General features: G+C 71.6%; 1 protein-coding gene across 1 annotated transcript; it reads right to left on the reverse strand.

Moving 5' to 3' along the window:
* Positions 1 to 3: 3 nt before the first annotated feature.
* Positions 4 to 22,240, reverse strand: LOC142819675 (cell adhesion molecule 4-like; the record flags this gene model as incomplete). Its single annotated transcript, XM_075908200.1, is given in 8 exon segments — positions 4 to 217; positions 2,163 to 2,253; positions 3,851 to 4,012; positions 4,694 to 4,715; positions 4,717 to 4,829; positions 5,628 to 5,780; positions 7,479 to 7,625; positions 22,084 to 22,240. Coding segments are annotated over 8 exon segments (975 nt in total), but the record flags the coding sequence as incomplete, so codon positions are not given.
* Between the last annotated feature and the right edge of the window lie 1,520 nt (positions 22,241 to 23,760).

A 23,760-nucleotide genomic window follows, 5' to 3' on the forward strand; every position in this document is an offset into this window, starting at 1 on the left:
GGGTCCCAGGCGGGAGGGGCTGCGGGTGGGAGGGGGGTCCTTACCATAGACCACCAGCACGTACTGGTCGGAGGCTCGCCCGTGCTTGTTCGCCGTCTGGCAGCTGTAGGTGCCGTTGTCCCCGGGGGTCAGCGCCGGCAGCGTCAGCTCCGCCCCCTGCGTCTGCGCCCGCTCGGGCAGCGTGTCGTTCACCCGGCTCCACACGATCTCCGTGGGGCTGGGGGCAGACACCGCCGGGATGCACTGGGGGAACCTGGCTGCTTGCTGGGCTTGGCTGGGGGGCGACCCCACTGGCGGCTGGGGGGGGGGGCTGGCGGGCCCCATGACAGTGACCGGACCGGTCCGACCGGTTAAGGGAAGGGAGGGAACCAAGGAAGGGAGTGTGGGGGGAGGGGCAGTCTGGGGCTGGAACCATGAAGGAGACAGACTAAGGAGGGGCTGGAGTCTAGGGGCCCAGGGACCCATCTCCAGGGGGCTGGGGCGTCCTGGCCCTGACTCCTGTGGCCACGTCACGTCTGGGCTGGGCCGTGCCCAGGGGACCAATAAACCCCCCTGTTCTCCCGGCTGGCGGAGCCTGTTCTGGCTGCCGCGGGGCTGCAGGATCGGGGGGGGGGGACCCCGACGCACCATCACAACCAGGGCTGGGAGAGCTGGGCCAGGCCCATTCCCATGCCTGGGTGCAGGGCCGGCCCAACACCACGGTGATGGGCAGCAGCTCAAATCACAGGGGACCTGGGAAAATGTTTGTGCCAGGCATGTACCGTGTGTGTGTATCCGTAGGGCCGGGCATGTACCGTGTGTGTGTGTGTGTGTGTGTGTGTGTGTCCGTAGTGCTGGGCATGTAGCCGTGCAGGGGGTGTGTCTGTAGGGCCGGGCGTGTAGCCGTGCAGGGGGTGTGTCCGTAGGGCCGGGCGTGCGAGGGGTGCGTCCGTAGGGCCGGGCGTGCGAGGGGTGCGTCCGTAGGGCCGGGCGTGCGAGGGGTGCGTCCGTAGGGCCGGGCGTGCGAGGGGTGCGTCCGTAGGGGCCGGGCGTGCGAGGGGTGCGTGTGCATCTGTAGGGCTGCACGTGCCGTTCTAGCTTGGCGCTGGGCAGAGCAGGCATCGGGGCTGAGCTTCCCCCCACCAGAGCCGGGGGGGGCGCTGCGCCGTGTCCCGCCAGCACAGGCACAGGGTGTAACCAGGTACAGCCGGGGGCGCTTGTGCACGAGGGGCCCCAGCAGAGCGTGTAGAGCCCGACTGTGCGGCCGGGCCCTGCCTGGGAGCTGCTCGCGGCTGGGGCTGGCCGGGGCCCACGCTCACGGGATCTGGCCCGGCTCCCTGCTGGCCTGGCTGTGTCGCCAGCCGGGGCGAGGCCGCGCCAATCCCCCGCCCCCGCAGTCGCCGGCTTCCCCGCGTGTGCTGGGAGCCCGGCTGGGTCCCCCTGTGGGCGGGGCGGGTCTGAGCTCCCCGGGCACAGACCCTGCGCGGTGCCAGGCGCTGGGTGAGGGGTGAGCCGCACCACCTGCCCAGCCGGGCGCAGCGGGTCAAAGGGCTCCCACGCTGCACCCCGGGGACATGGCCTACCTGGCCCGCGAGCTTCCCCCCAGCAGTGCCCCCAGCTAGACCCTTGGTGCTGCGAGCTTCCCCCTGCAGTGCCCCCAGCTAGGCCCTTGGTGCTGCGAGCTTCCCCCCTGCAGTGCCCCCAGCTAGGGCCTTGGTGCTGCGAGCTTCCCCCTGCAGTGCCCCCAGCTAGGGCCTTGGTGCTGCGAGCTTCCCCCCCGCAGTGCCCCCAGCTAGACCCTTGGTGCTGCGAGCTTCCCCCCAGCAGTGCCCCCAGCTAGACCCTTGGTGCTGCGAGCTTCCCCCTGCAGTGCCCCCAGCTAGACCCTTGGTGCTGCAAGCTTCCCCCCCCCCCGCAGTGCCCCCAGCTAGGCCTTTGGTGCTGCGAGCTTCCCCCTGCAGTGCCCCCAGCTAGGCCCTTGGTGCTGCGAGCTTCCCCCCCGCAGTGCCCCCAGCTAGGCCCTTGGTGCTGCGAGCTTCCCCCCCGCAGTGCCCCCAGCTAGGCCCTTGGTGCTGGGAGCTTCCCCCCCGCAGTGCCCCCAGCTAGGCCCTTGGTGCTGCGAGCTTCCCCCCCGCAGTGCCCTGGCCCCTGGCCCCAGCCCCACTGCCCCGTGGGTGACTCACAGTGGGTTGCCATTGACGACGCAAGTAAGGAGCAGGGTGTCCCCCTCACGCAGCACGGCCTGGCTGGGCTGGATCCGCGCCGTGGGCGAGTCTGCAGGGACAGGACAAGGGCAGCTGCACGGGGAGCCCAGGGCTTGTGACGCCCGGCAACCCCGCAGCCCGGCAACCCCGCAGCCCGGCAACCCCGCAGCCCCACAGCCCGGCAACCCCACAGCCCGGCAACCCCACAATGCAGCCCAGCAATCCCGCAGCCCTGCATCCCCGCAGCCTGGCAACTCCACAACCCGGCAACCTCACAATGCAGCCCAGCAATCCCGCAGCCCTGCATCCCCGCAGCCATGCAGCCTGGCAACCCCACAACCCGGCAACCCCGCAGCACGGCAACCCGGCAACCCCACAGCCCGGCAACCCGGCAACCCCGCAGTGCAGCTCAGCAACCCCGCAGCCCAGCATCCCCGTAGCCCGGAAACACAGCCCGGCATCCCCGCAACCCCACAGCCTGGCAACGCAGCCCGGCAACCCCGGAGCCCGGCAACCCTGCAGCCCGGCAGCCCAGCAACCCTACAGCCCGGCAACCCCACAGCCCGGCAACCTGGCAACCCCACAGCCCGGCAACGCAACCCGACAACCCCACAACCCTGCAGCCTGGCAACCTGGCAACCCCACAGCCCGGCAACGCAGCCCGACAACCCCACAACCCTGCAGCCTGGCAACCCCGCAGCCCAAACTGGCAACCTGATAGCACAACCTGCCAAACCCACCAGCACAAGCCACTGGGAGGAAGTGGGGGGGTTACAGGGGGCTGCATGGGGGGGGAGCACTCAGGCCTCAGGATGCGATTGGTTCAATGTGATGGGGGGGGGGGGGGGAGTTTGCTGTTGCAGGGAACAGCCCAGAACTGGACCCGGCGACTGGTGCCCCCCGGCCCGGCCAGACAAGGGGCGGCAGAGGGGACCCGGCACACCGCCCAGCTGGCCCCGGCGAGGGGGGAACATTGGACGGGAGGGGGGAGGAGAGGGGTCCGGGCGCCCCTGTTACCTGCAGACACACTGGCGGGGGGGCACTGGGGGCTCGGCTGGCAGACGGGTTCAGATCGGGGCGGGGGCAGAGCAGGCAGAGCCCCGGGCGGAGGGGAGACTCAGACGGGCGGGGCCAGGGGTAGGGGACCCCCCGAGGGGGCTCACGGCGCAGGCAGGCGGCTGGAGGCCCCGAGAGGCGCCGTCCCGGAGGTGGAGGGGCAGCCCCCCAGGTGAGAGGGGCCCCCCCCAAGAGAGGGTCGCCGCACGGCAGTCGCCCCGGGAAAGGGCCCCCAGTGCTGGGGGGTTCTGCCCGGGGATGGACGGGTCCGAGCGTGGGCAGGACCTGGGAGCCGTGACAGCCCCACACCCGGCAACACAACCCCCCCGCGTGCCAGTGGAACAGCCCAGCTCACAACCCCCCGCACAGCACAACCCAACGGTGCACTGCCGGCCCCCCCGGCCCCCCGGCCCAGAGCCCGCTGCCTGCCACACCCAACGCAGCCCCACTCCTGCCCCCGGCCCCCGGGCAGGGCCACCCTCCCCAGGCCCTGCCCTCACAGCACAAAGCAGCCCCTGACCCTCTGCCACGGCTCTCAGCCACACCCACTGGCCAGGAACGCCCCCCGGGGCCCCCGCCCGCCCCCCCCCGCCCCGCCCCCCCGCACTTACACTGCACGTCTAGCACGTACTGCGTCTGCTTCCGCTGCCCGCGCAGGGCGGGGTTCGTGGCCTCGCACGTCACGATGGCCCCGTGGTCCCGGCGCTGCACCTGCAGCCGCACCGCGGAGCTGACCCGGAAAACCTTCCCCAGCTGCTCCCGGCTGCCGAGCCCTGTCGCCGCACAGACGGGGTGAGCGGGCACCGCGCCCCGGGCGGCCCTGCCCCCTTCCCTGCCCCCCGGGCGGCCCTGCCCCCTTCCCTGCCCCCCGGGTGCCCCAACCCCTTCCCCGCACCCCCGCTCTCTTCCCTGCCCCCCGGGCGGCCCTGCCCCCTTCCCTGCCCCCCGGGTGCCCCAACCCCCTTCCCCGCACCCCCGCTCTCTTCCCTGTCCCCGGGATGGCCCTGCCCCTTTCCCTGCCCCCCGGGCGGCCCTGCCCCCTTCCCTGCCCCCTTCCCTGCCCCCCGGATGGCCCTGCCCCCCTGCTCCCCTTCCCCGCCCCCGGGAACTCCCACCCCCTTCCCTGCCCCCCGGGTGCCCCAACCCCTTCCCCGCCCCCCCCCCCTCCGCTCTCTTCCCTGTCCCCGGGCGGCCCTGCCCCTTTCCCTGCCCCCCGGGAGCCCCCACTCCCTTCCCCGCCCCCAGGAACTCCCACCCCCCTTCCCTGCCCCCCAGCAACCCCCCAGGCCACCCAAGTCCGCCCCCACAGCTGGCCCCCCGCCCCATTCCCCACCCTCCGGTGGGCTCCCCGACTGAGCCAGCCCACTGCCCAAACCAGCCTCCTGCCCCATTCCCCACCCTCTGCCTGAGCCAGCGCCCCACCCCATTCCCGCCCCCTGCCCCACCTCTCTCACCTCGCAGCTCCCTCCGGTCCCTGGTACCAGCGCAGGGTGGCTGCAGGGCGCGACCGGGGCACGAGGCACGTCAGCTCCACCTCCCCGCCCTCCACCGCCTGCTCCTTCGCCTCCACCGTGGGGTTCTCAGGGGCCACTGCAGAGACACGGGGGCAGGGGTCAGTGGGGCCACCCCCTTCCCTTCCCAGCGCCCCCCGGAGTCCGCCTGCCACCCCCTTCCCTTCCCAGCGCCCCCCGGGGTCCGCCGGTCACCCCCTTCCCTTCCCAGCGCCCCCTGGGGTCCGCCGGCCACCCCCTTCCCTTCCCAGCACCCCCCGGGGTCCGCCGGCCACCCCCTTCCCTTCCCAGCACCCCCCGGGGTCCGCCGGCCACCCCCTTCCCTTCCCAGCACCCCCCGGGGTCCACCGGCCGCCCCCTTTCCTTCCCAGCGCCCCCCGGAGTCCGCCTGCCACCCCCTTCCCTTCCCAGCGCCCCCCGGGGTCCGCCGGTCACCCCCTTCCCTTTCCCAGCGCCCCCTGGGGTCCGCCGGCCACCCCCTTCCCTTCCCAGCACCCCCCGGGGTCCGCCGGTCACCCCCTTCCCTTCCCAGCGCCCCCCCGGGGTCCGCCGGTCACCCCCTTCCCTTCCCAGCACCCCCCGGAGTCCGCCTGCCGCCCCCTTTCCCTTCCCAGCGCCCCCCGGGGTCCGCCGGCCACCCCCTTCCCTTCCCAGCACCCCCGGGGTCCGCCGGCCGCCCCCCTTTCCCTTCCCAGCGCCCCCCCGGGGTCCGCCGGCCGCCCCCTTTCCCTTCCCAGCGCCCCCCGGGGTCGTCCAGCCGCCCCCCTCCCAGCCCAGCCCCCCAGAGGGCCCAGCTGCTCCGCCCTGACCCAGCCCGCCGGCCCCAGCCACGGTGCCCCACTGTGGCCCAGCTGCCTGGCCTGGGCCGTGGGCGCACCCAGCACGGTGAGGGAGGCGATCTGGTGGTGCGTGTCGTCCGTGTACAGCTGGCAGAAGTAACCTCCCTCGTCCTCCAGCCGCACGCCGGAGAGCAGGATGCGAACCTGCCGCTGGGTGAACTCCACCAGCTGGAACCGCTCGTCCTTCAGCGCTGGGGACAGGGAGAGGGACAGGCTGGCCCCGGCCCCTTCCCCCAGCCCCCTCACGCCAGCGGGCCTTCCCCTGCCCCCCGTCTGCCTCTTCCCCCTCTGCCGGCTCCTTGACCCACCCCCCAGCCCCTTCCCCCAGCCCCCCTCACGCCAGCAGGCCCTACCCCTGCCCCCCGTCTGCCTCTTCCCCCTCTGCCGGCTCCTTGACCCACCCCCCAGCCCCTTCCCCCAGCCCCCCTCACGCCAGCGGCCCCTTCCCCTGCCCCCCGTCTGCCTCTTCCCCCTCTGCCGGCTCCTTGACCCACCCCCCCAGCCCCTTCCCCCAGCCCCCCTCACGCCAGCGGGCCCTACCCCTGCCCCCCGTCTGCCTCTTCCCCCTCTGCCGGCTCCTTGACCCACCCCCCAGCCCCTTCCCCCAGCCCCCCTCACGCCAGCGGCCCTTCCCCTGCCCCCCGTCTGCCTCTTCCCCCGCTGCCGGCTCCTTGACCCACCCCCCCAGCCCCTTCCCCCAGCCCCCCTCACGCCAGCGGGCCCTACCCCTGCCCCCCGTCTGCCTCTTCCCCCTCTGCCGGCTCCTTGACCCACCCCCCAGCCCCTTCCCCCAGCCCCCCTCACGCCAGCGGGCCCTTCCCCTGCCCCCCGTCTGCCTCTTCCCCCTCTGCCGGCTCCTTGACCCACCCCCCAGCCCCTTCCCCCAGCCCCCCAGCCCCCCTCACGCCAGCAGGCCCTACCCCTGCCCCCCGTCTGCCTCTTCCCCCTCTGCCGGCTCCTTGACCCACCCCCCAGCCCCTTCCCCCAGCCCCCCTCACGCCAGCGGGGCCCTTCCCCTGCCCCCCGTCTGCCTCTTCCCCCGCTGCCGGCTCCTTGACCCACCCCCCAGCCCCTTCCCCCAGCCCCCCTCACGCCAGCGGGCCCTACCCCCTGCCCCCCGTCTGCCTCTTCCCCCTGTGCCGGCTCCTTGACCCACCCCCCAGCCCCTTACCCTCCCGCCCGCCGGCTCTTTACCCCGCCCACCTGCCGGCTCTTTACCCCATCCACCCCTTACCCCTCCCGCCCGCCAGCTCTTTACCCCATCCACCCCTTACCCCTCCCACCCACCGACTCTTTACCCCATCCACCCCTTACCCCTCCCGCCCGCCAGCTCTTTACCCCATCCACCCCTTACCCCTCCCACCTGCCGGCTCTTTACCCCATCGCCCCTTACCCCCTCCCGCCTGCCGGCTCTTTACCCATCCGCCCCTTACCCCTCCCGCCCGCCAGCTCTTTACCCCATCCACCCCCTTACCCCTCCCCACCCGCCGGCTCTTTACACCCGCCCACCCGCCAGCTCTTTACCCCATCCACCCCTTACCCCTCCCACCCGCCGGCTCTTTACCCCGCCCACCCGCTAGCTCTTTACCCCATCCACCCCTTACCCCTCCCGCCTGCCGGCTCTTTACCCCATCCACCCCTTACCCTGCCCACCTGCCCTTTACCCCGACCATCCGCTGGCCCCTTCCCCCACCTGCCCCTTACCCCTCCCACCCGCTGGCTCTTTACCCCATCCACCCCTTACCCCGCCCACCTGCCCTTTACCCCCGCCCATCCGCTGGCCCCTTCCCCCACCTGCCCCTTACCCCTCCCACCCGCTGGCTCTTTACCCCATCCACCTCTTACCCCGCCCGCCTGCCTTTACCCCGCCCCTTTCGGCGGCCCCTTACCCCGCGTGCCGTTGAAGAAGAGCGTCTGCCGGGCTGGGTTCTGGATCACCACGATGGAGCCGTCGTACCGGTGCAGCCGGCAGTTGATCTCCGCCACCCCACCCTCCACCACCGTCATGTTCTCCGTCTGCACCTCCTGCGCCAGGCCTGGGCAGGCAAGGGGGGGGTCAGGGAGAGACCAGGGGCACTGCCAGGGGGACCCCCATGGTGCCGGAGCCGGGCATAGAGCTGGGGCTGGGCGGGCGAGGGGTTATGGAGAGATGGGGGCACTGCCAGGGGGACCCCCATGGCGCCGGAGCCGGGCATAGAGCTGGGGCTGGGTGGGGGAGGGGTTATGGAGAGATGGGGGCACTGCCAGGGGGACCCCCATGGCACCGGAGCCGGGCATAGAGCTGGGGCTGGGTGGGCGAGGGGTTATGGAGAGATGGGGGGCACTGCCAGGCGAACCCCCATGGCGCCGGAGCCGGGCATAGAGCTGGCCAGACGGTTGAGGCGGGGGCACGACAGGGCGGAGCTCTCAGCAGGGGTTGGTGCTGCCCTACATTACCAGGGGCAGCTTGGTTCCTGCGGGCCGAGGGCGCCCGCCCCACTGCCAGCATCCTGCTGCCAGGAGGGCCGGGCCCATGGCACTGAGGACAGACCCCCCAACCCCAGCCTGGGCTCAGGGAAACGGGCGGGAACTAGGCAGGAACCCACGGGGCTGAGCCCCTGGAGCCAGGCCAGAGTCGGGGGGGGCAGCTTGAGGGTGCTGTGTGTTAGGGAGGAGGGGGGCAGAGCTGAGGGCCATTGAGAAAGGGCCCTTCAGAGGCCTTTCGGGGACCTGTTACATGTGGCATGGACATAGGGGGCGTGGCTTATTGGAATGGGGCGGGGCCTAGAGAGAGGAGGCGGGGCTAAAACATCCTGAGGCCCAGGTGAGTCAGCTGCAGCAGCGGCTTTCCCATCCCCCACACTAGAGTGACCTTTGGCCTCTCCTGTGAGGCCACTTCCTGTCTTGGACTTAACCTCTCCCCAGCATGCACTGGGAAGCCACGGCCCGTGTCACTTCCTGCTGCGTGCCAACCCCGCTGTGTATCACGCGGGGCCTTGGCAGTGTCGGACTCCTCGGCGTCAGCCCCGGCGCTGCATGAGCACTTCCAGCTGTGGCCACGTCGCCATCACCGGCCACCCTCCCCCCTGCCACGGGGCCCCATCCAGCCGCAGCCACCCCGCCCCCGCCACCACATGACCCCAGCTAGCCATGACCGGCCACCCCGCCTCTGCTGCCATGTGGCCCCATCCAGCTGCAGCCACGTCGTCATGTCCGGCCACCCCTCCCCCTGCCACGTGGCCCCATCCAGCCACAGCCATGCCACCATGTCCAGCTACCCTGGCCCCACGTGACCCCATCCAGCTGTGGCCACATCGCCATGACCGGCCACCCTCCCCCTGCCACGGGGCCCCATCCAGCCGCAGCCACCCCGCCCCCGCCACCACATGACCCCAGCCAGCCATGACCGCCACCCCGCCTCTGCTGCCATGTGGCCCCATCCAGCTGCAGCCACGTCGCCATGACCGGCCACCCTCCCCCTGCCATGTGGCCCCATCCAGCTGCAGCCACCCCGCCCCCGCCACCACATGACCCCAGCCAGCCATGACCGGCCACCCCACCTCTGCTGCCATGTGGCCCCATCCAGCTGCAGCCACGTCGTCATGTCCGGCCACCCCTCCCCCGCCATGTGGCCCATCCAGCCACATCCACGTCGCCATGACCGGCCACCTCTCCCCCTGCCACGTGGCCCCATCCAGCCACAGCCATGCCGCCCTGCCCAGCTACCCTGGCCCCACATGACCCCATCCAGCTGTGGCCACATCGCCATGACCGGCCACCCCTCCCCCTGCCATGGGCCCCATCCAGCCACAGCCACCCCACCCCCGCCACCACATGACCCCAGCCAGCCATGACCGGCCACCCCGCCTCTGCTGCCATGTGGCCCCATCCAGCCACATCCACGTCGCCATGACCGGCCACCTCTCCCCCTGCCACGTGGCCCCATCCAGCCACAGCCATGCCGCCCTGCCCAGCTACCCTGGCCCCACATGACCCCATCCAGCTGTGGCCACATCGCCATGACCGGCCACCCCTCCCCCTGCCATGGGGGCCCCATCCAGCCACAGCCACCCCACCCCCGCCACCACATGACCCCAGCCAGCCATGACCGGCCACCCCGCCTCTGCTGCCATGTGGCCCCATCCAGCCACATCCACGTCGCCATGACCGGCCACCTCTCCCCCCTGCCACGTGGCCTCATCCAGCCACAGCCATGCCGCCATGCCCAGCTACCCTGGCCCCACGTGACCTCATCCAGCTTTGGCCACGTCGCCATGACCAGCCACCCCTCCCCTTGCCTTGTGTCCCCATCCAGCCACATCCACATTGCCATGACCGGCCACCCCTCCCCCTGCCCACGTGGCCCCATCCAGCCACAGCCATGCCGCCATGCCCAGCTAGCCTGGCCCCACGTGACCCCATCCAGCTGTGGCCACATCGCCATGACCGGCCACCCTTCCCACTGCCTCGTGGCCCCATCCAGCCACAGCCACCCCGCCCTCACCACCACATGACCCCAGCCAGCCATGACCAGCCACCCCACCTCTGCTGCCATGTGGCCCCATGCAGCCACATCCACGTCGCCATGACCGGCCACCTCTCCCCCTGCCACGTGGCCTCATCCAGCCACAGCCATGCCGCCATGACCAGCTACCCTGGCCCCACGTGACCCCATCCAGCTGTGGCCACATCGCCATGACCGGCCACCCTTCCCACTGCCTCGTGGCCCCATCCAGCCACAGCCACCCCCGCCACCACATGACCCCAGCCAGCCATGACTGGCCACCCCACCTCTGCTGCCATGTGGCCCCATCCAGCTGCAGCCACGTCGTCATGACCGGCCGCCCTTCCCCAACTGCCACGTGACTCCAACCAGCTGTGCCACATTGTCATGACTGGCCATCCCTCCCACTGCCACGTGGCCCCATCCAGCCACAGCCACGTCACCATGCATGGCCACCCCGCTGCCATGTCCCCCCAGCCAGCTGCCGCCATATCGTCATGACTGGCTGCCCTTCTCCAATCATCACGTGACCCCAACCAGCTGTGGCAACCATGACCGGCCACTGTGTCCACACCGCCACGTCACCCCAACCGGCTGCCCTGTCTCTTCAGCAGCACCACCAATGGGCGTCTCTCTCTTTCCACAAACTGCTCGTCAGCTCCCTCTCCACAATATCCATGCGCCTGCCCCTCTGGGACGGGCAGAAAGATGCTTGTGCCGGCTGCGCAGCAAACGTGGCCCTTCACGGGCCATGCCAACAGAACAGACTGCCCCCTTGCTATGGTCACCTAGCAACACGCGTAGCCGTCCCGTGGTGACACGGCCAAACGTGAGACACGGCCATGTGGCCACCCCGCTCTCAGTGGGACTTTGGTTGCCGAGCTCCCCACCCCAACAGAAGGGGGGACAGGCCAACGGGAACCCTGAGACTGACAGTCCCCAGAGCCGGTGGGGGAACAGTAGCCAGCCAGGTCAGCCCACCTGACAGGGCAGCAGACCAATGAGGGAGTCAGCAGGTGGGGGTGGGGTGGGGGGGCCCCCATCTGCTGTGGGAGGAGCTGGGCTGCCTGGGCCAGAGGGGCAGAGCTAAGGGGAGAGTAGGGGCCAGGTGCACAGAGCAGCTGGGGACGGCGAGGTGGGGCCCCAGGCTATGGGAGGGGACGTGACGCCGAGGGGGGGCTGGCGCTCGGGGAGAGCTGTGCCACCTCAATCCTGCGGGCGTGGGGCCGCCGGGAGCAGCCTCGTGTCCCCAGGCTGAGGATGCAGACCCCAACCAAAACCCGCCACGCTCCATGTGCCACAGAACAGGGCTCCAGGGCCCCCGGCTGCCTCTCACCCAGGTCTAGTGGAGGCACCCGGCTGCCCACCCCCAGCCACACGGAGCCGCCCAGCCACCCTCGCGCTCTGCGAGCAAAGCGGCCCCTCCTGGCACAGACAGAACCACGGCCACCCACGGGCCAGCCGGGGGCAGGGAGGCCAAGATGGGAGCCAAGCAGGGTCGGGCTCCATGTTCCCTGTGAGCCGGGCGCTTGGGGAGAGTCCCAGGCTGCCCTGCTGATCAGCAGAGTGCTCACAGCTCAGTTTGTGTTTCTACCAGTGGTGCCCATCTGCACAGGCCTCGGTGCGCAGAACAACATCTATTCCACACATGGAAGGAAAGGGTTAGAGGGAACATTGGACTGTACCGAAGGGCAGTCCCTTGGGGGCTGGCTGAGCTGGGGGTGGCGGTTAGGGGTGCTGGCCGAGCTGGGGGACTGCGGGTGGGGGGTTGTGGGAGCCCACCAGCTCAGCCAGCCTGTGAGTGGGCTTGGGGGTTTCGGCTGAGCTGTGGGGCTGTGGGTGGGGAGCTGTGGGGTGCCAACTGAGCTGGGGGCCGTGAGTGGGTTTGGGGTGCCGGATGAGCTGGGGGCCGTGAGTGGGTTTGGGGGTGCCGGCTGAGCCGGGGGGCCGTGAATGGGTTTGGGGGGTGCCGGCTGAGCTGGGGGGCCGTGAGTGGGTTTGGGGGGTGCCGGCTGAGCCGGGGGGCCTTGAGTGGGTTTGGGGGGTGCCGGCTGAGCCGGGGGGCCGTGAGTGGGCTTGGGGGGTGCCGGCTGAGCCGGGGGGCCGTGAGTGGGCTTGGGGGGTGCCGGCTGAGCCGGGGGGCCGTGAGTGGGTTTGGGGGGTGCCGGCTGAGCCGGGGGGCCGTGAGTGGGTTTGGGGGGTGCCGGCTGAGCCGGGGGGGCTGCAGGTCATGCTGCCCCTTTAAGTCTCTTGATGTTTCGTCTCCTCCTCCTAGGACATCACAATGGGTTGTCATGGGAATAGTTCTAATCAGGTAGTGCAATTGGGGGGAGCAGTGGCAGGTGGGGGGCTGGGAGAGAACCCCCCAAGTAACCCCCCGGGGCTTAGCCCCACAGTCCCCCCCTTGGCACAAGAGAAGGGCTGTGGGGACTCCCTGGCTGATGGGTGTCTGTCACTGTGCCCCCACGCTCCCCACTGCCGCCCTGCCCCATAGCTGGGATGCGCCAGGTCCCTTCGTGCCCCCCAGGGGGTGCTGGGCACCCTCTCCTGCCCCACCCCCACCGCTCCCTCAGCCCCAGCAATTAATGCGTTGCCATGGCCGCCAGCCATAGCGATTTGCATATTCCAGCCCTTCAGTATTTGGCTGGGGCGGAGATGGGGGTGAGTGGGAGGAAGTGGGGGGCTAGAAATGGGGGGGTCGGAGAACTTGGCCTGGGACTCATACTGCCCCTCCCCCCATAGGTTAGCACCCCCAGCCCCCGAAAGGGGGAAGCCATGAAGCCAAGAGTGGTGTCATCTCATGCTTTGAAACAGTGGGGAGTGATGGGAGGGGGCTGGGATGGCAGGGGGTGGGCAGTGGAGTGGAGGGTGCTCGGAGGGGGTGGGATGGGGCTCGTGGGGGGGCAGTGGGGTGGGGGTGGTCGGAGGGGGGTTCGTGGGAGGGCAGAGGGGTGGTCGGAGGGGTGGGATGGGGCTCGCGGGGGGGCAGTGGGGTGGGGGTGGTCAGAGGGGGTAGGATGGGGCTCGCGGGGGGGCAGTGGGGTGGGAGGTTGTCGGAGGGGGGCTCATGGGGCAGTGGGGTGCTCAGAGGGGGTGGGATGGGGCTCACGGGGGGCAGTGGGGTGGGAGGTTGTTGGAGGGGGGTTCGTGGGGGGGCAGTGGGGTGTTCAGAGGGGGTGGGATGGGGCTCGTGGGGGGGCAGTGGGGTGGGGGTGTTCAGAGGGGGTGGGATGGGGCTTGTGGGGGGCAGAGGGGTGGGGGTGGTCAGAGGGGGTGGGATGGGGCTCGTGGGGGGGCAGTGGGGTGGGGGTGGTCAGAGGGGGTGGGATGGGGCTCGTGGGGGGGCAGTGGGGTGGGGGTGGTCAGAGGGGGGTTCGTGGGAGGGCAGAGGGGTGGTTGGAGGGGGTGGGATGGGGCTCGCGGGGGGCAGTGGGGTGGGGGTGGTCAGAGGGGGTGGGATGGGGCTCGTGGGGGGGCAGTGGGGTGGGGGTGGTCAGAGGGGGTGGGATGGGGCTCGTGGGGGGGCAGTGGGGTGGGGGTGGTCAGAGGGGGGTTCGTGGGAGGGCAGAGGGGTGGGGGTGGTCGGAGGGGGTGGGATGGGGCTCGTGGGGGGGCAGTGGGGTGGGGGTGGTCAGAGGGGGTGGGATGGGGCTCGTGGGGGGGCAGAGGGGTGGGGGTGGTCAGAGGGGGTGGGATGGGGCTCGTGGGGGGCAGTGCCCCCTGCTGGGCCAGGCTGGGTTGGCAGCGCCGGCGCCCCCCCCCCCCCCCCGCCATGCAGCTGTCTCACCATCCCAGCTATGCCAGCCAAGGTTGCCGTGGCAACACCCCCATCGCCCGTTGCTAGGCACCAAGCCTGTAGGACTCCCTGGCGTGTGGAGGGGTTGGGGGGGGGCGGATTATTGCTGTGTCAGCTCGTTCCCCAGCCCCCCCCGGGTCTCCACGGCGACCGCGGCGCAGCCAGCTGTGACTGTCAAGGTCACTCGCGCCGCCAAGGTCACCAGCCCCCCAGCCTGCCGGTGCCCCTACCCCCCCGCTCTGCCCCCCACCCCTCCCACTGTGCCCCCCAGCCTGCCGGTGCCCCTACCCCCCCGCTCTGCCCCCCACCCTCCCACTGTGCCCCCCAGCCTGCCGGTGCCCCCACCCCCCCGCTCTGCCCCCCACCCTCCCACTGTGCCCCCCAGCCTGCCGGTGCCCCTACCCCCCCGCTCTGCCCCCCACCCTCCCACTGTGCCCCCCAGCCTGCCGGTGCCCCTACCCCCCCCGCTCTGCCCCCCACCCTCCCACTCTGCCCCCCAGCCTGCCGGTGCCCCTACCCCCCCCGCTCTACCCCCCACCCTCCCACTCTGCCCCCCAGCCTGCCGGTGCCCCTACCCCCCCCGCTCTGCCCCCCACCCTCCCACTCTGCCCCCCAGCCTGCCGGTGCCCCTACCCCCCCCCGCTCTGCCCCCCACCCTCCCACTCTGCCCCCCAGCCTGCCGGTGCCCCTACCCCCCCGCTCTGCCCCACACCCTCCCACTCTGCCCTCCAGCCTGCCGGTGCCCCTACCCCCCCGCTCTGCCCCCCACCCTCCCACTCTGCCCCCCAGCCTGCCGGTGCCCCTCACTCCGCACCCAGCCCTTATCCCCCCTACTCCCACCCCCCACCCTGCCTGTGCCCCTAACTCCCCCCCCAGCTCTGCCCACCCATTCCTGCCCCCCTGCCCCTGCCCCTCCAGCCTGCCAGTGCTTCTTGCTCCAGCCCCCCCAGCCCTCCTGCTGCCCTCACTCCTGACCCACAGCCCCTGCCTTCCCGGTCCCAGGATAACTCGGCTGCTGTGGCCTTGCAGGGGATGCAGCTCTCAGCTCCTTTCCTGGCATGTTTTGGGCTGCTGGCCCCCGTCCCAGTGCCAACAAGGGGACCTGCCCAGGCTCCCAGCCCGAGGGCCCCCCAGCCGAGGCTGCCCTCCACACCCACCACCGCCCCGCACGGAGCCCCCCTGGCTGGGGGAACTAAGGCACGCGGCAGGACAGCTCATGGAGTCCAGCCCCTGCTCTAACCACTGGACACCACTCCCCTCCCTGAGCCAGGGAGAGCGCCCAGGAGTCCTGGCTCCCAGCCCCCCTGCTCGGAGCCAGGCCCCGGCCCAGAGGTTCCGGCTTTGGCACCAGGTCCAGGCTGCTGGACTCATCCCAGGCCTGGTGCCCCAGCAAGGCCCATGGGGGGCAGGGATGGGACCCAGCCAAGCCACGGGCCCATAGGGAGGCCTGGGGCCCAGGGGCAGATTCCTGGGAGGGCAGCGAGGGGGGTGCTGGTGCCCCCTGGGTGCGGCTCTGACCCACACATTCCTGCCAAGCCAGGAGCGCCCGCCGCTGCCCACAGAGCCGCCAGGATAGGGCAAACAAGCAGCCTTTGTTTCGCTGCCAGCTCGCTCCCAGCCCCCCGCCCCGGATGCCTGGGTCCCTCTGCATCAGGCTGCTGCGCTCCCCGACAGACCCCTCCCGGCCCCTCCCTCCCCAGGACACCTGGGTCCCTGGCTGCAGCCCCGCCCCCCCCACGGTCCAGTAAAACCGGGGTGCCCCTCCCAGCTCTGCTGGTGCCCCTCTGCCTAGACGCGCCGCCCCCGGCTAGCTCTGGAGGGCAGTGGGGGCTAACGGTCAGCACGGGGGGCTGGCAGTTCGGGAAGTGGTGGCCCCCAGACAGAAGGGTTGGGATGGGGGGGCTGGTTGCCATAGCGAGGGGAGGGGCTGGTGCCCGGGGAGCTGGCGCCGTAGGGTGACAATGGCCTTTTCTCCGCTGCCTGGCGGGGAGAACGGGCGCCTGTGTGTGGCACAGAGCCGCCTTCAGCCCCCCAGCCCGGCCGTCTCCTCCTGGCACAGCCCCGGGCACAGGCCCTGTGAGGGAAACTGAGGCACGGGACCACCTCCCCCAGGAGAGAGCCCAGGACTCCTGGCTCTCCAGCTACCCTACTGGAACATGGGGGGGAGGGGGATTCATGCAGATACAAAATTCCCTTCTGCCTCCTCTCTGACCCAGGCCTCCTGCCCCCCCCCACGGGGCTTCACCAGGCAAGGGGTCCCTGTAGAGCCAGCCTCCCCGACCCAGAACCAGCCGCACCCCAGGGCCGGAGGAGGGGTCCCCGTATAGCCAGCTCCCCCCAATCCAGAGCCAGCCGCACCCCAGCGCCAGGGGAGGGGTCCCCGTATAGCCAGCTCCCCCCAATCCAGAGCCAGCCGCACCCCAGTGCCGGGGGAGGGGTCCCCGTATAGCCAGCTCCCCCCAATCCAGAGCCAGCCGCACCCCAGCGCCGGGGGAGGGGTCCCCGTATAGCCAGCTCCCCCCAATCCAGAGCCAGCCGCACCCCAGTGCTGGGGGAGGGGTCCCTGTATAGCCAGCCTCCCTGACCCAGAGCCAGCTGCATCACAACACTGGGGGAGGGGTCCCCGTATAGCCAGCTCCCCCCAATCCAGAGCCAGCCGCACCCCAGCGCTGGAGGAGGGGTCCCCATATAGCCAGCTCCCCCCAATCCAGAGCCAGCCGCACCCCAGTGCCGGGGGAGGGGTCCCCGTATAGCCAGCTCCCCCCAATCCAGAGCCAGCCGCACCCCAGTGCCGGGGGAGGGGTCCCCGTATAGCCAGCTCCCCCCAATCCAGAGCCAGCCGCACCCCAGTGCTGGGGGAGGGGTCCCTGTATAGCCAGCCTCCCTGACCCAGAGCCAGCTGCATCACAACACTGGGGGAGGGGTCCCCGTATAGCCAGCTCCCCCCAATCCAGAGCCAGCCGCACCCCAGCGCCGGGGGAAGGGTCCCCGTATAACCAGCTCCCCCCAATCCAGAGCCAGCCGCACCCCAGCGCCAGGGAAGGGTCCCCGTATAACCAGCTCCCCCCAATCCAGAGCCAGCCGCACCCCAGCGCCGGGGGAGGGGTCCCCGTATAGCCAGCTCCCCCCAATCCAGAGCCAGCCGCACCCCAGTGCCGGGGGAGGGGTCCCCGTATAGCCAGCTCCCCCCAATCCAGAGCCAGCCGCACCCCAGTGCCGGGGGAGGGGTCCCCGTATAGCCAGCTCCCCCCAATCCAGAGCCAGCCGCACCCCAGTGCCGGGGGAGGGGTCCCCGTATAGCCAGCTCCCCCCAATCCAGAGCCAGCCGCACCCCAGTGCTGGGGGAGGGGTCCCTGTATAGCCAGCCTCCCTGACCCAGAGCCAGCTGCATCACAACACTGGGGGAGGGGTCCCCGTATAGCCAGCTCCCCCCAATCCAGAGCCAGCCGCACCCCAGCGCCGGGGAAGGGTCCCCGTATAACCAGCTCCCCCCAATCCAGAGCCAGCCGCACCCCAGCGCCAGGGGAAGGGTCCCCGTATAACCAGCTCCCCCCAATCCAGAGCCAGCCGCACCCCAGCGCCGGGGAGGGGTCCCCGTATAGCCAGCTCCCCCCAATCCAGAGCCAGCCGCACCCCAGTGCCGGGGGAGGGGTCCCCGTATAGCCAGCTCCCCCCAATCCAGAGCCAGCCGCACCCCAGTGCCGGGGGAGGGGTCCCCGTATAGCCAGCTCCCCCCAATCCAGAGCCAGCCGCACCCCAGTGCCGGGGGAGGGGTCCCCGTATAGCCAGCTCCCCCCAATCCAGAGCCAGCCGCACCCCAGTGCCGGGGGAGGGGTCCCCGTATAGCCAGCTCCCCCCAATCCAGAGCCAGCCGCACCCCAGCGCCAGGGGAGGGGTCCCCGTATAACCAGCCAACCCAACCCAGTGGGGCCATGTGGCACGTGGGTTACCAGCTCTCTGGACTGGTCAGCACCAGAGCTGGGCGCGGGCAGGGCAGACGAAGGCGCCGGGGGAGAGAGGCTGCCAGGAAAGGGGGGCCGGGCTCTGGGCGGCACCACACAGGTGTGGGGGCGACAGGTGGCACCAAGCCCTGGCCAGAGACGACTGCCTTGCGCCCGCTAACCGGGACGTCCACAGGCAGCCAGCAAGCCGGCCCCACGTGCCAGCCACTGCCAGCGGGCACCACTCTGGCTGGGCATCCCACGGAGCCCCCTGGCAAGCACCCTGCCCCCCAGAGCCCCTGCCCCCTCCCACTCCCCACAGAACCACTGTCCCCCCAGCACCTCCCCACAGCCAACCCCCCCGAGCCCCTGCCCCCTCCCACTCCCCACAGAACCACTGTCCCCCCAGCACCTCCCCACAGCCAACCCCCCCGAGCCCCTGCCCCCTCCCACTCCCCACAGAACCACTGTCCCCCCAGCACCTCCCCACAGCCAACCCCCCCCGAGCCACTGCCCCCTCCCACTCCCCACAGAACCACTGTCCCCCCAGCACCTCCCCACAGCCAACCCCCCCGAGCCCCTGCCCCCTCCCACTCCCCACAGAACCACTGCCCCACCCCCAGCACCTCCCCACAGCCAACCCCCCCGAGCTACTGCCCCCTCCCACTCCCCACAGAACCACTGTCCCCCCAGCACCTCCCCACAGCCAACCCCCCCGAGCCACTGCCCCCTCCCACTCCCCACAGAACCACTGCCCCCCCAGCACCTCCCCACAGCCAACCCCCCCGAGCCCCTGCCCCCTCCCACTCCCCACAGAACCACTGTCCCCCCAGCACCTCCCCACAGCCAACCCCCCCGAGCCCCTGCCCCCTCCCACTCCCCACAGAACCACTGCCCCCCCAGCACCTCCCCACAGCCAACCCCCCCGAGCCCCTGCCCCCTCCCACTCCCCACAGAACCACTGCCCCACCCCCAGCACCTCCCCACAGCCAACCCCCCCGAGCCACTGCCCCCTCCCACTCCCCACAGAACCACTGTCCCCCCAGCACCTCCCCACAGCCAACCCCCCCGAGCCACTGCCCCCTCCCACTCCCCACAGAACCACTGCCCCCCCAGCACCTCCCCACAGCCAACCCCCCCGAGCCACTGCCCCCTCCCACTCCCCACAGAACCACTGTCCCCCCAGCACCTCCCCACAGCCAACCCCCCCGAGCCACTGCCCCCTCCCACTCCCCACAGAACCACTGCCCCCCCAGCACCTCCCCACAGCCAACCCCCGCAGAGCCCCTGCCCCCTCCCACTCCCCACAGAACCACTGTCCCCCCAGCACCTCCCCACAGCCAACCCCCCCGAGCCACTGCCCCCTCCCACTCCCCACAGAACCACTGCCCCCCCAGCACCTCCCCACAGCCAACCCCCGCAGAGCCCCTGCCCCCTCCCACTCCCCACAGAACCACTGCCCCCCCAGCACCTCCCCACAGCCAACCCCCCCGAGCCACTGCCCCCTCCCACTCCCCACAGAACCACTGTCCCCCCAGCACCTCCCCACAGCCAACCCCCCCCCCACTCCCCACAGAACCACTGCCCCCCACAGCCAGCACCCCACCCCACACTGCCCCACCCCCACCACCTCCCCACACAGACAGTGCCCTGCAGAGCCACTGTCCCACCCCCACAGCTACCCTGCTGAGCCCCCATAGCGCCCCCAGCCACGCGCCCCCCCCAGCTGCTCCACCCTAGGGACAGAGGGGGGGAAGCGCTGAGACCCAGCACTGAGGGATCTGTACCCACATGTCTGCTGAGCCAGGGCAGAGGTGCTGGCTGGGTCCCTGCTCTGCCTTTCCGGGAGGGGCGGGGAGCCCAGGGGGGGACCCAGGTGTGCCATGGGGAGTGTGCGGCGGGGCGAGGGGGCGTGTGAGCGCCCGGCAGCGCCCACATGGGCCAGCCAGGCTGCTGGGAACAACCAGGGTGTGAGGGGGAGAAGACCCGAGAAGGGGCCCAGGGCCAGAGTCAGGGACAGGACCCAAGAGTCCTGGCTCACAGCCCCACCCTCTCCCAAAGCTGGGGTTAGAACCCAGGGGTCCCCCCCTGCTCTAACCACTAGACCCCACTGCCCTCCCTGAGCTGGGGCAGAACCCAGGCGTCCGCCCCCCCAGGCTCAGCCCTGCCCTGAACAGGGCCGGGTCTCGCCTGCAAGGCACAAACTCAAAACCCTCCTGGCCCCATCATGCCCCGGGCCGGCCCCCGCCCCTCCCCCAGACGGGGAGGATGCCCTGGGGGCCAGAGGCAGGGAAAGGTGGGTGTGGGGTAATTCCCAGCCGCAGGGAGCAGGACTCCTGGGCTCTCTCCCCAAGCCCAGGAGGGAAGCGGGGGCTAGTGGTTAGAACAAGGGGGCTGGGATCCTTCCCTGCCACTGAGCAGCTATGTGCCAGCCCCGCCCCCCTGCCCCGGCTTGGCAGCTCTCTGAGGCCAGGGCCTTTCCTGCCTCCCTGCCAGAGCCCTCCCCCCACTGCTAGGGCAGGGACCCGCTGGACTCCCGCCCCTCCCCCACAGCTCCCCAAGGCTGGGGCACAAGGGGTGCAGGTGGGGGGGCTGACAGCTGGTTGCAGGGTCTCCAGCCCCAGATCCAGGCCTCTAGAACCCCCCAGGGCCCTGCACCAGCCACCCTGGGGGTCCGACTCGGAGCCCACCAGCCCACGGCGGCGCAGGGAGGCCAGGGAACCCCTTCGCTGGGGGTGCGACAGCCTCGGGCCAGCAGGCAGGCGAGCCCCCCCCCCACTGCTGTGTCGCAGGCTGCCGGCGCCTCCATCACCACACGCACCGGGGGAGGCTGTGTCTTTCAAACGCCCTTCTGGCCCGCGAGGATCGCCCCCCCATGTGCCTGCAACCTCCCCCCCATTGGCGTCTTGCCAACCTCTCGGGGGCTTCTCCACAGAGCCCAGGCCCCCACGCCGTGGGGCTGACCCCCGAGCAGGCCCAGGCCCCAGAGCAGCCGGCGCTCCCCCCGGTACCCCCTCTCACGCCGATTCGGGACCCGCCAGCCCCACAAGAGCAATTCATAGTAGCCGAGCGCCCCCCCGCCAGGGGGCTGGGGAGGATCCGAGCCCCCCACTGCAGCCAGCTGGGCTCCCGGCTCTAGCGTCCGCGGGAGGAAGGGGTGGGAAGGGCTTTGGGGAGGGGGCTCCCGGTCCCCCCGTTGGGCCTAAGGCCGCACCGGATGGGTGGAAGGCGACGATGACCCCCAATCGCTACCCCCCGGCCGGAGCCCCCGCCCCTCCCCAGAGGCAGCTGCCCCGTGGGGGGCATTTTGAGGACAATTCGCCAGGCAGGGGCCGTGGCTGCAGGGTCAGGGCTGGGCCTAGGCCAGAGAGCACGGAACTGCCAGGACGGGCAGGGGCAGGGGCAGGGGGCGGGCGAGACCAGGGTGCCCAGGCCCTGGCAGGACGCGGCTTGCGCCCAGCGTGGGGCCAGAACAAAGGCTGGGAAATGTGCGGCCAGTGGGACTGGGGGAGGGGGGAGCACTCGCCATTTTCCTCCCGCTTTTCCCTTTCAGCAGCCACCCCCCGCGGTGCCCGGCCCGACCCCGCGACCCGGCGCTCGCCAGCCTGCACGCCCATGCCGGGGGGGGGGCGACAGCTGGCCGGGCCCCCCCCGCACAAGCACCGGATTTAACATGCTGGGGGCAAACACACGAGCAGCTGAGCTGGGGGGAGGGGAGGCTGAACCGAAGTGGGGTGCAGGGCATGCAAAAAAGGGGTGCAAGGGGCTGCGTGGGGACACCGCACAAAGCGGGGCCGGGGATGCTGGAGGCGGTGCGGGGGGGCAGGACGGAAGCGGGGTGCCGGGGGGCTGCCAGGAAGGGGGGGCCAGGCTGCTATGGGCTCTGAACGCTACATTGGTGCGGGGGGGGGCTAATCCGACCTGCCAGGGGGGCACGAAGGCTAATTTGGGGATCCCACAAAGCCCAGCGGCGCCGCTGGCGAATGGCGGGCGGGGGGTCCCCATTGTCCCCCCAGCCACCCCCGCCCCGCGCCGCGGCAGCTGCAAGTGACAGGGACCCGCACAAAGCAAAACGGGGGGTGATCCAGGAGCCCCCCTCAAACCCGCGGCTGCAGGGCCCCCCACCCGGCTCGCGGCGGCAAAGGGGCCCGGGGCAGCCCCCCAAGCTGCGACCCCCTGGCGCTTCCCGGGGGCAGGAGAGACACGCACCTCGCCCGGGGGGGCCGCGCCCCACTTCACCCCCCGCCGCCACCCTCGGCCCCCGCGCCCCCTACCTCGCCCGGCTGCCCAGAGCAGGCCCAGCGCCGCCAGCATCGCCCGGCCCCGGCCCCACCGCGCCGGCCCCATCGCACCCGCTGCGCGCCCGGCCCGGCTGCACCTGCACTAGGGCAGCTCCAGCCGTAATGTATGCTAATGTATGCTAATGAGATGCGAGGGGCCGGGCCAATGGCAGCCGGGCGGGGCCCGGGCGAGCGGCAGCGGCGTGTTTACAAGTCCCATGCGGGAGTCGGGCGGGGGCAGGTTTAAAGGGACAAGACGGGGCCCTCCCTGCCCCCCGGCGCCCTCACTGCGGGTACAGCGGTGGGGCGGCTGCGGCGATGTTCGGCCCCCCAGATAGAGCCCCCCGAGGGAGAGCGAAAGGGGGGGGTCAATGCCAGGTCGGGGGGGGGCAGGATCTGGGGACCGAGGGGGGGAGGCGGGGTCAGGGCACAAGTATGTGAGGAGAGAAACTGAGGCACGAAGCGAGAGCAGATCACGCAGCAAGGCAGTGGCAGATCTGAGGGCAGAACCAGGGGGCCTGTCTCCCTGAGCCCCCCCACCTCTGTAACCACTAGACCTCACTCCCCTCGCACAGCCAGGGAGAGAACCCAGGCTCCCTGCCACCCCAGGAGCTGCCCAGACCCCCACACGGAGCTTGGGCCTCTCCTGCGCCAAGCACACTGTCGTGCTATCGCCCGCCCCCCCAGGCTCCTATGGGGCGGGGCTCTGTGCGGTGGGACCCCTGCCCCCAAGGCGCAGTGGGGCAGAGCTTTGCGCTGGGGCCCATGGGGAAAAGCGCGTGTTAAAGCGGCCCGGAGGCTGCTCCGATTTGCCCCGGGGCCGGGCCTGGCTCGAGGGGACCCCCGGGAAGCGCCCTGCGCTGGGCAGGCCCGTCACAGCCCCCGCCCGGGGCAGCGCCCTCCCCCCCAGCCACGCCGGGCGGGGGCAGAGCCCCACGGGCGGGGCGGTGGCGCCAGGCGCTGCATCAAGTCCTGGCCTGTCGGCTCCCCAGGCCGGCAGAACTTGTGCGGCGGCTCCGGGCTGGGGCGGGCGCTGGACCCCTTCGCCCGGGGCCCCACCCCAGGAGCCGGGGGAGTCTGACGGGGCCAGAGGACGCCCCCCCCCCCCCGCCGTGGAGAACCCGGCGGGAGCCCGTCTGGACCCGGTGGGGCTCGGCTGTGCACAGCGCGCAGCCCCGCAGGGCGCCTGGCCCTTGTGGGGGCGCTGGGACCGCAGCCGGGCCCCAAGGCAGGAGGGAGAAGGGGCCACAGTCCCTGGAAGGCGTTTCGGGGGGAGGGCTGGAGCATGGGGGGGCTCTAGACAGGGCTTGGGGAGTGTCGGGGGGTGCAGGAGGGGTGGGGCCTGGATGTGTGGGGGGGCTCAGGGCTGGGTGTGTGTGTGTAGGGGTGGGGGAGCTCAGGCTTGAGTGCGGGGGGGGGGTCAGGGTTGGGTGGGTGTTGAGGGGCTCAGGGCTCAGTGTGGGGTGTTGGGAGCTCAGGGTTGAATGTGGGAGGTGTTGGGGGGCTCAGGGCTGGGTGTGGGGGGGTGTTGGGGGGCTCAGGGCTGGGTGTGGAGGGGTATTGGGGGCTCAGGGTTGGGTGTGGGGTTTTTGGGGGCTCAGGGCTGGGTGTGGGGGGTATTGGGGGCTCAGGGCTGGGTGTGGGGTTGTTGGGGGCTCAGGGTTGGGTGTG

Source organism: Pelodiscus sinensis, chromosome 24 (genome assembly GCF_049634645.1).
Source record: "Pelodiscus sinensis isolate JC-2024 chromosome 24, ASM4963464v1, whole genome shotgun sequence".
Taxonomy (NCBI): Eukaryota; Metazoa; Chordata; order Testudines; family Trionychidae; genus Pelodiscus; species Pelodiscus sinensis.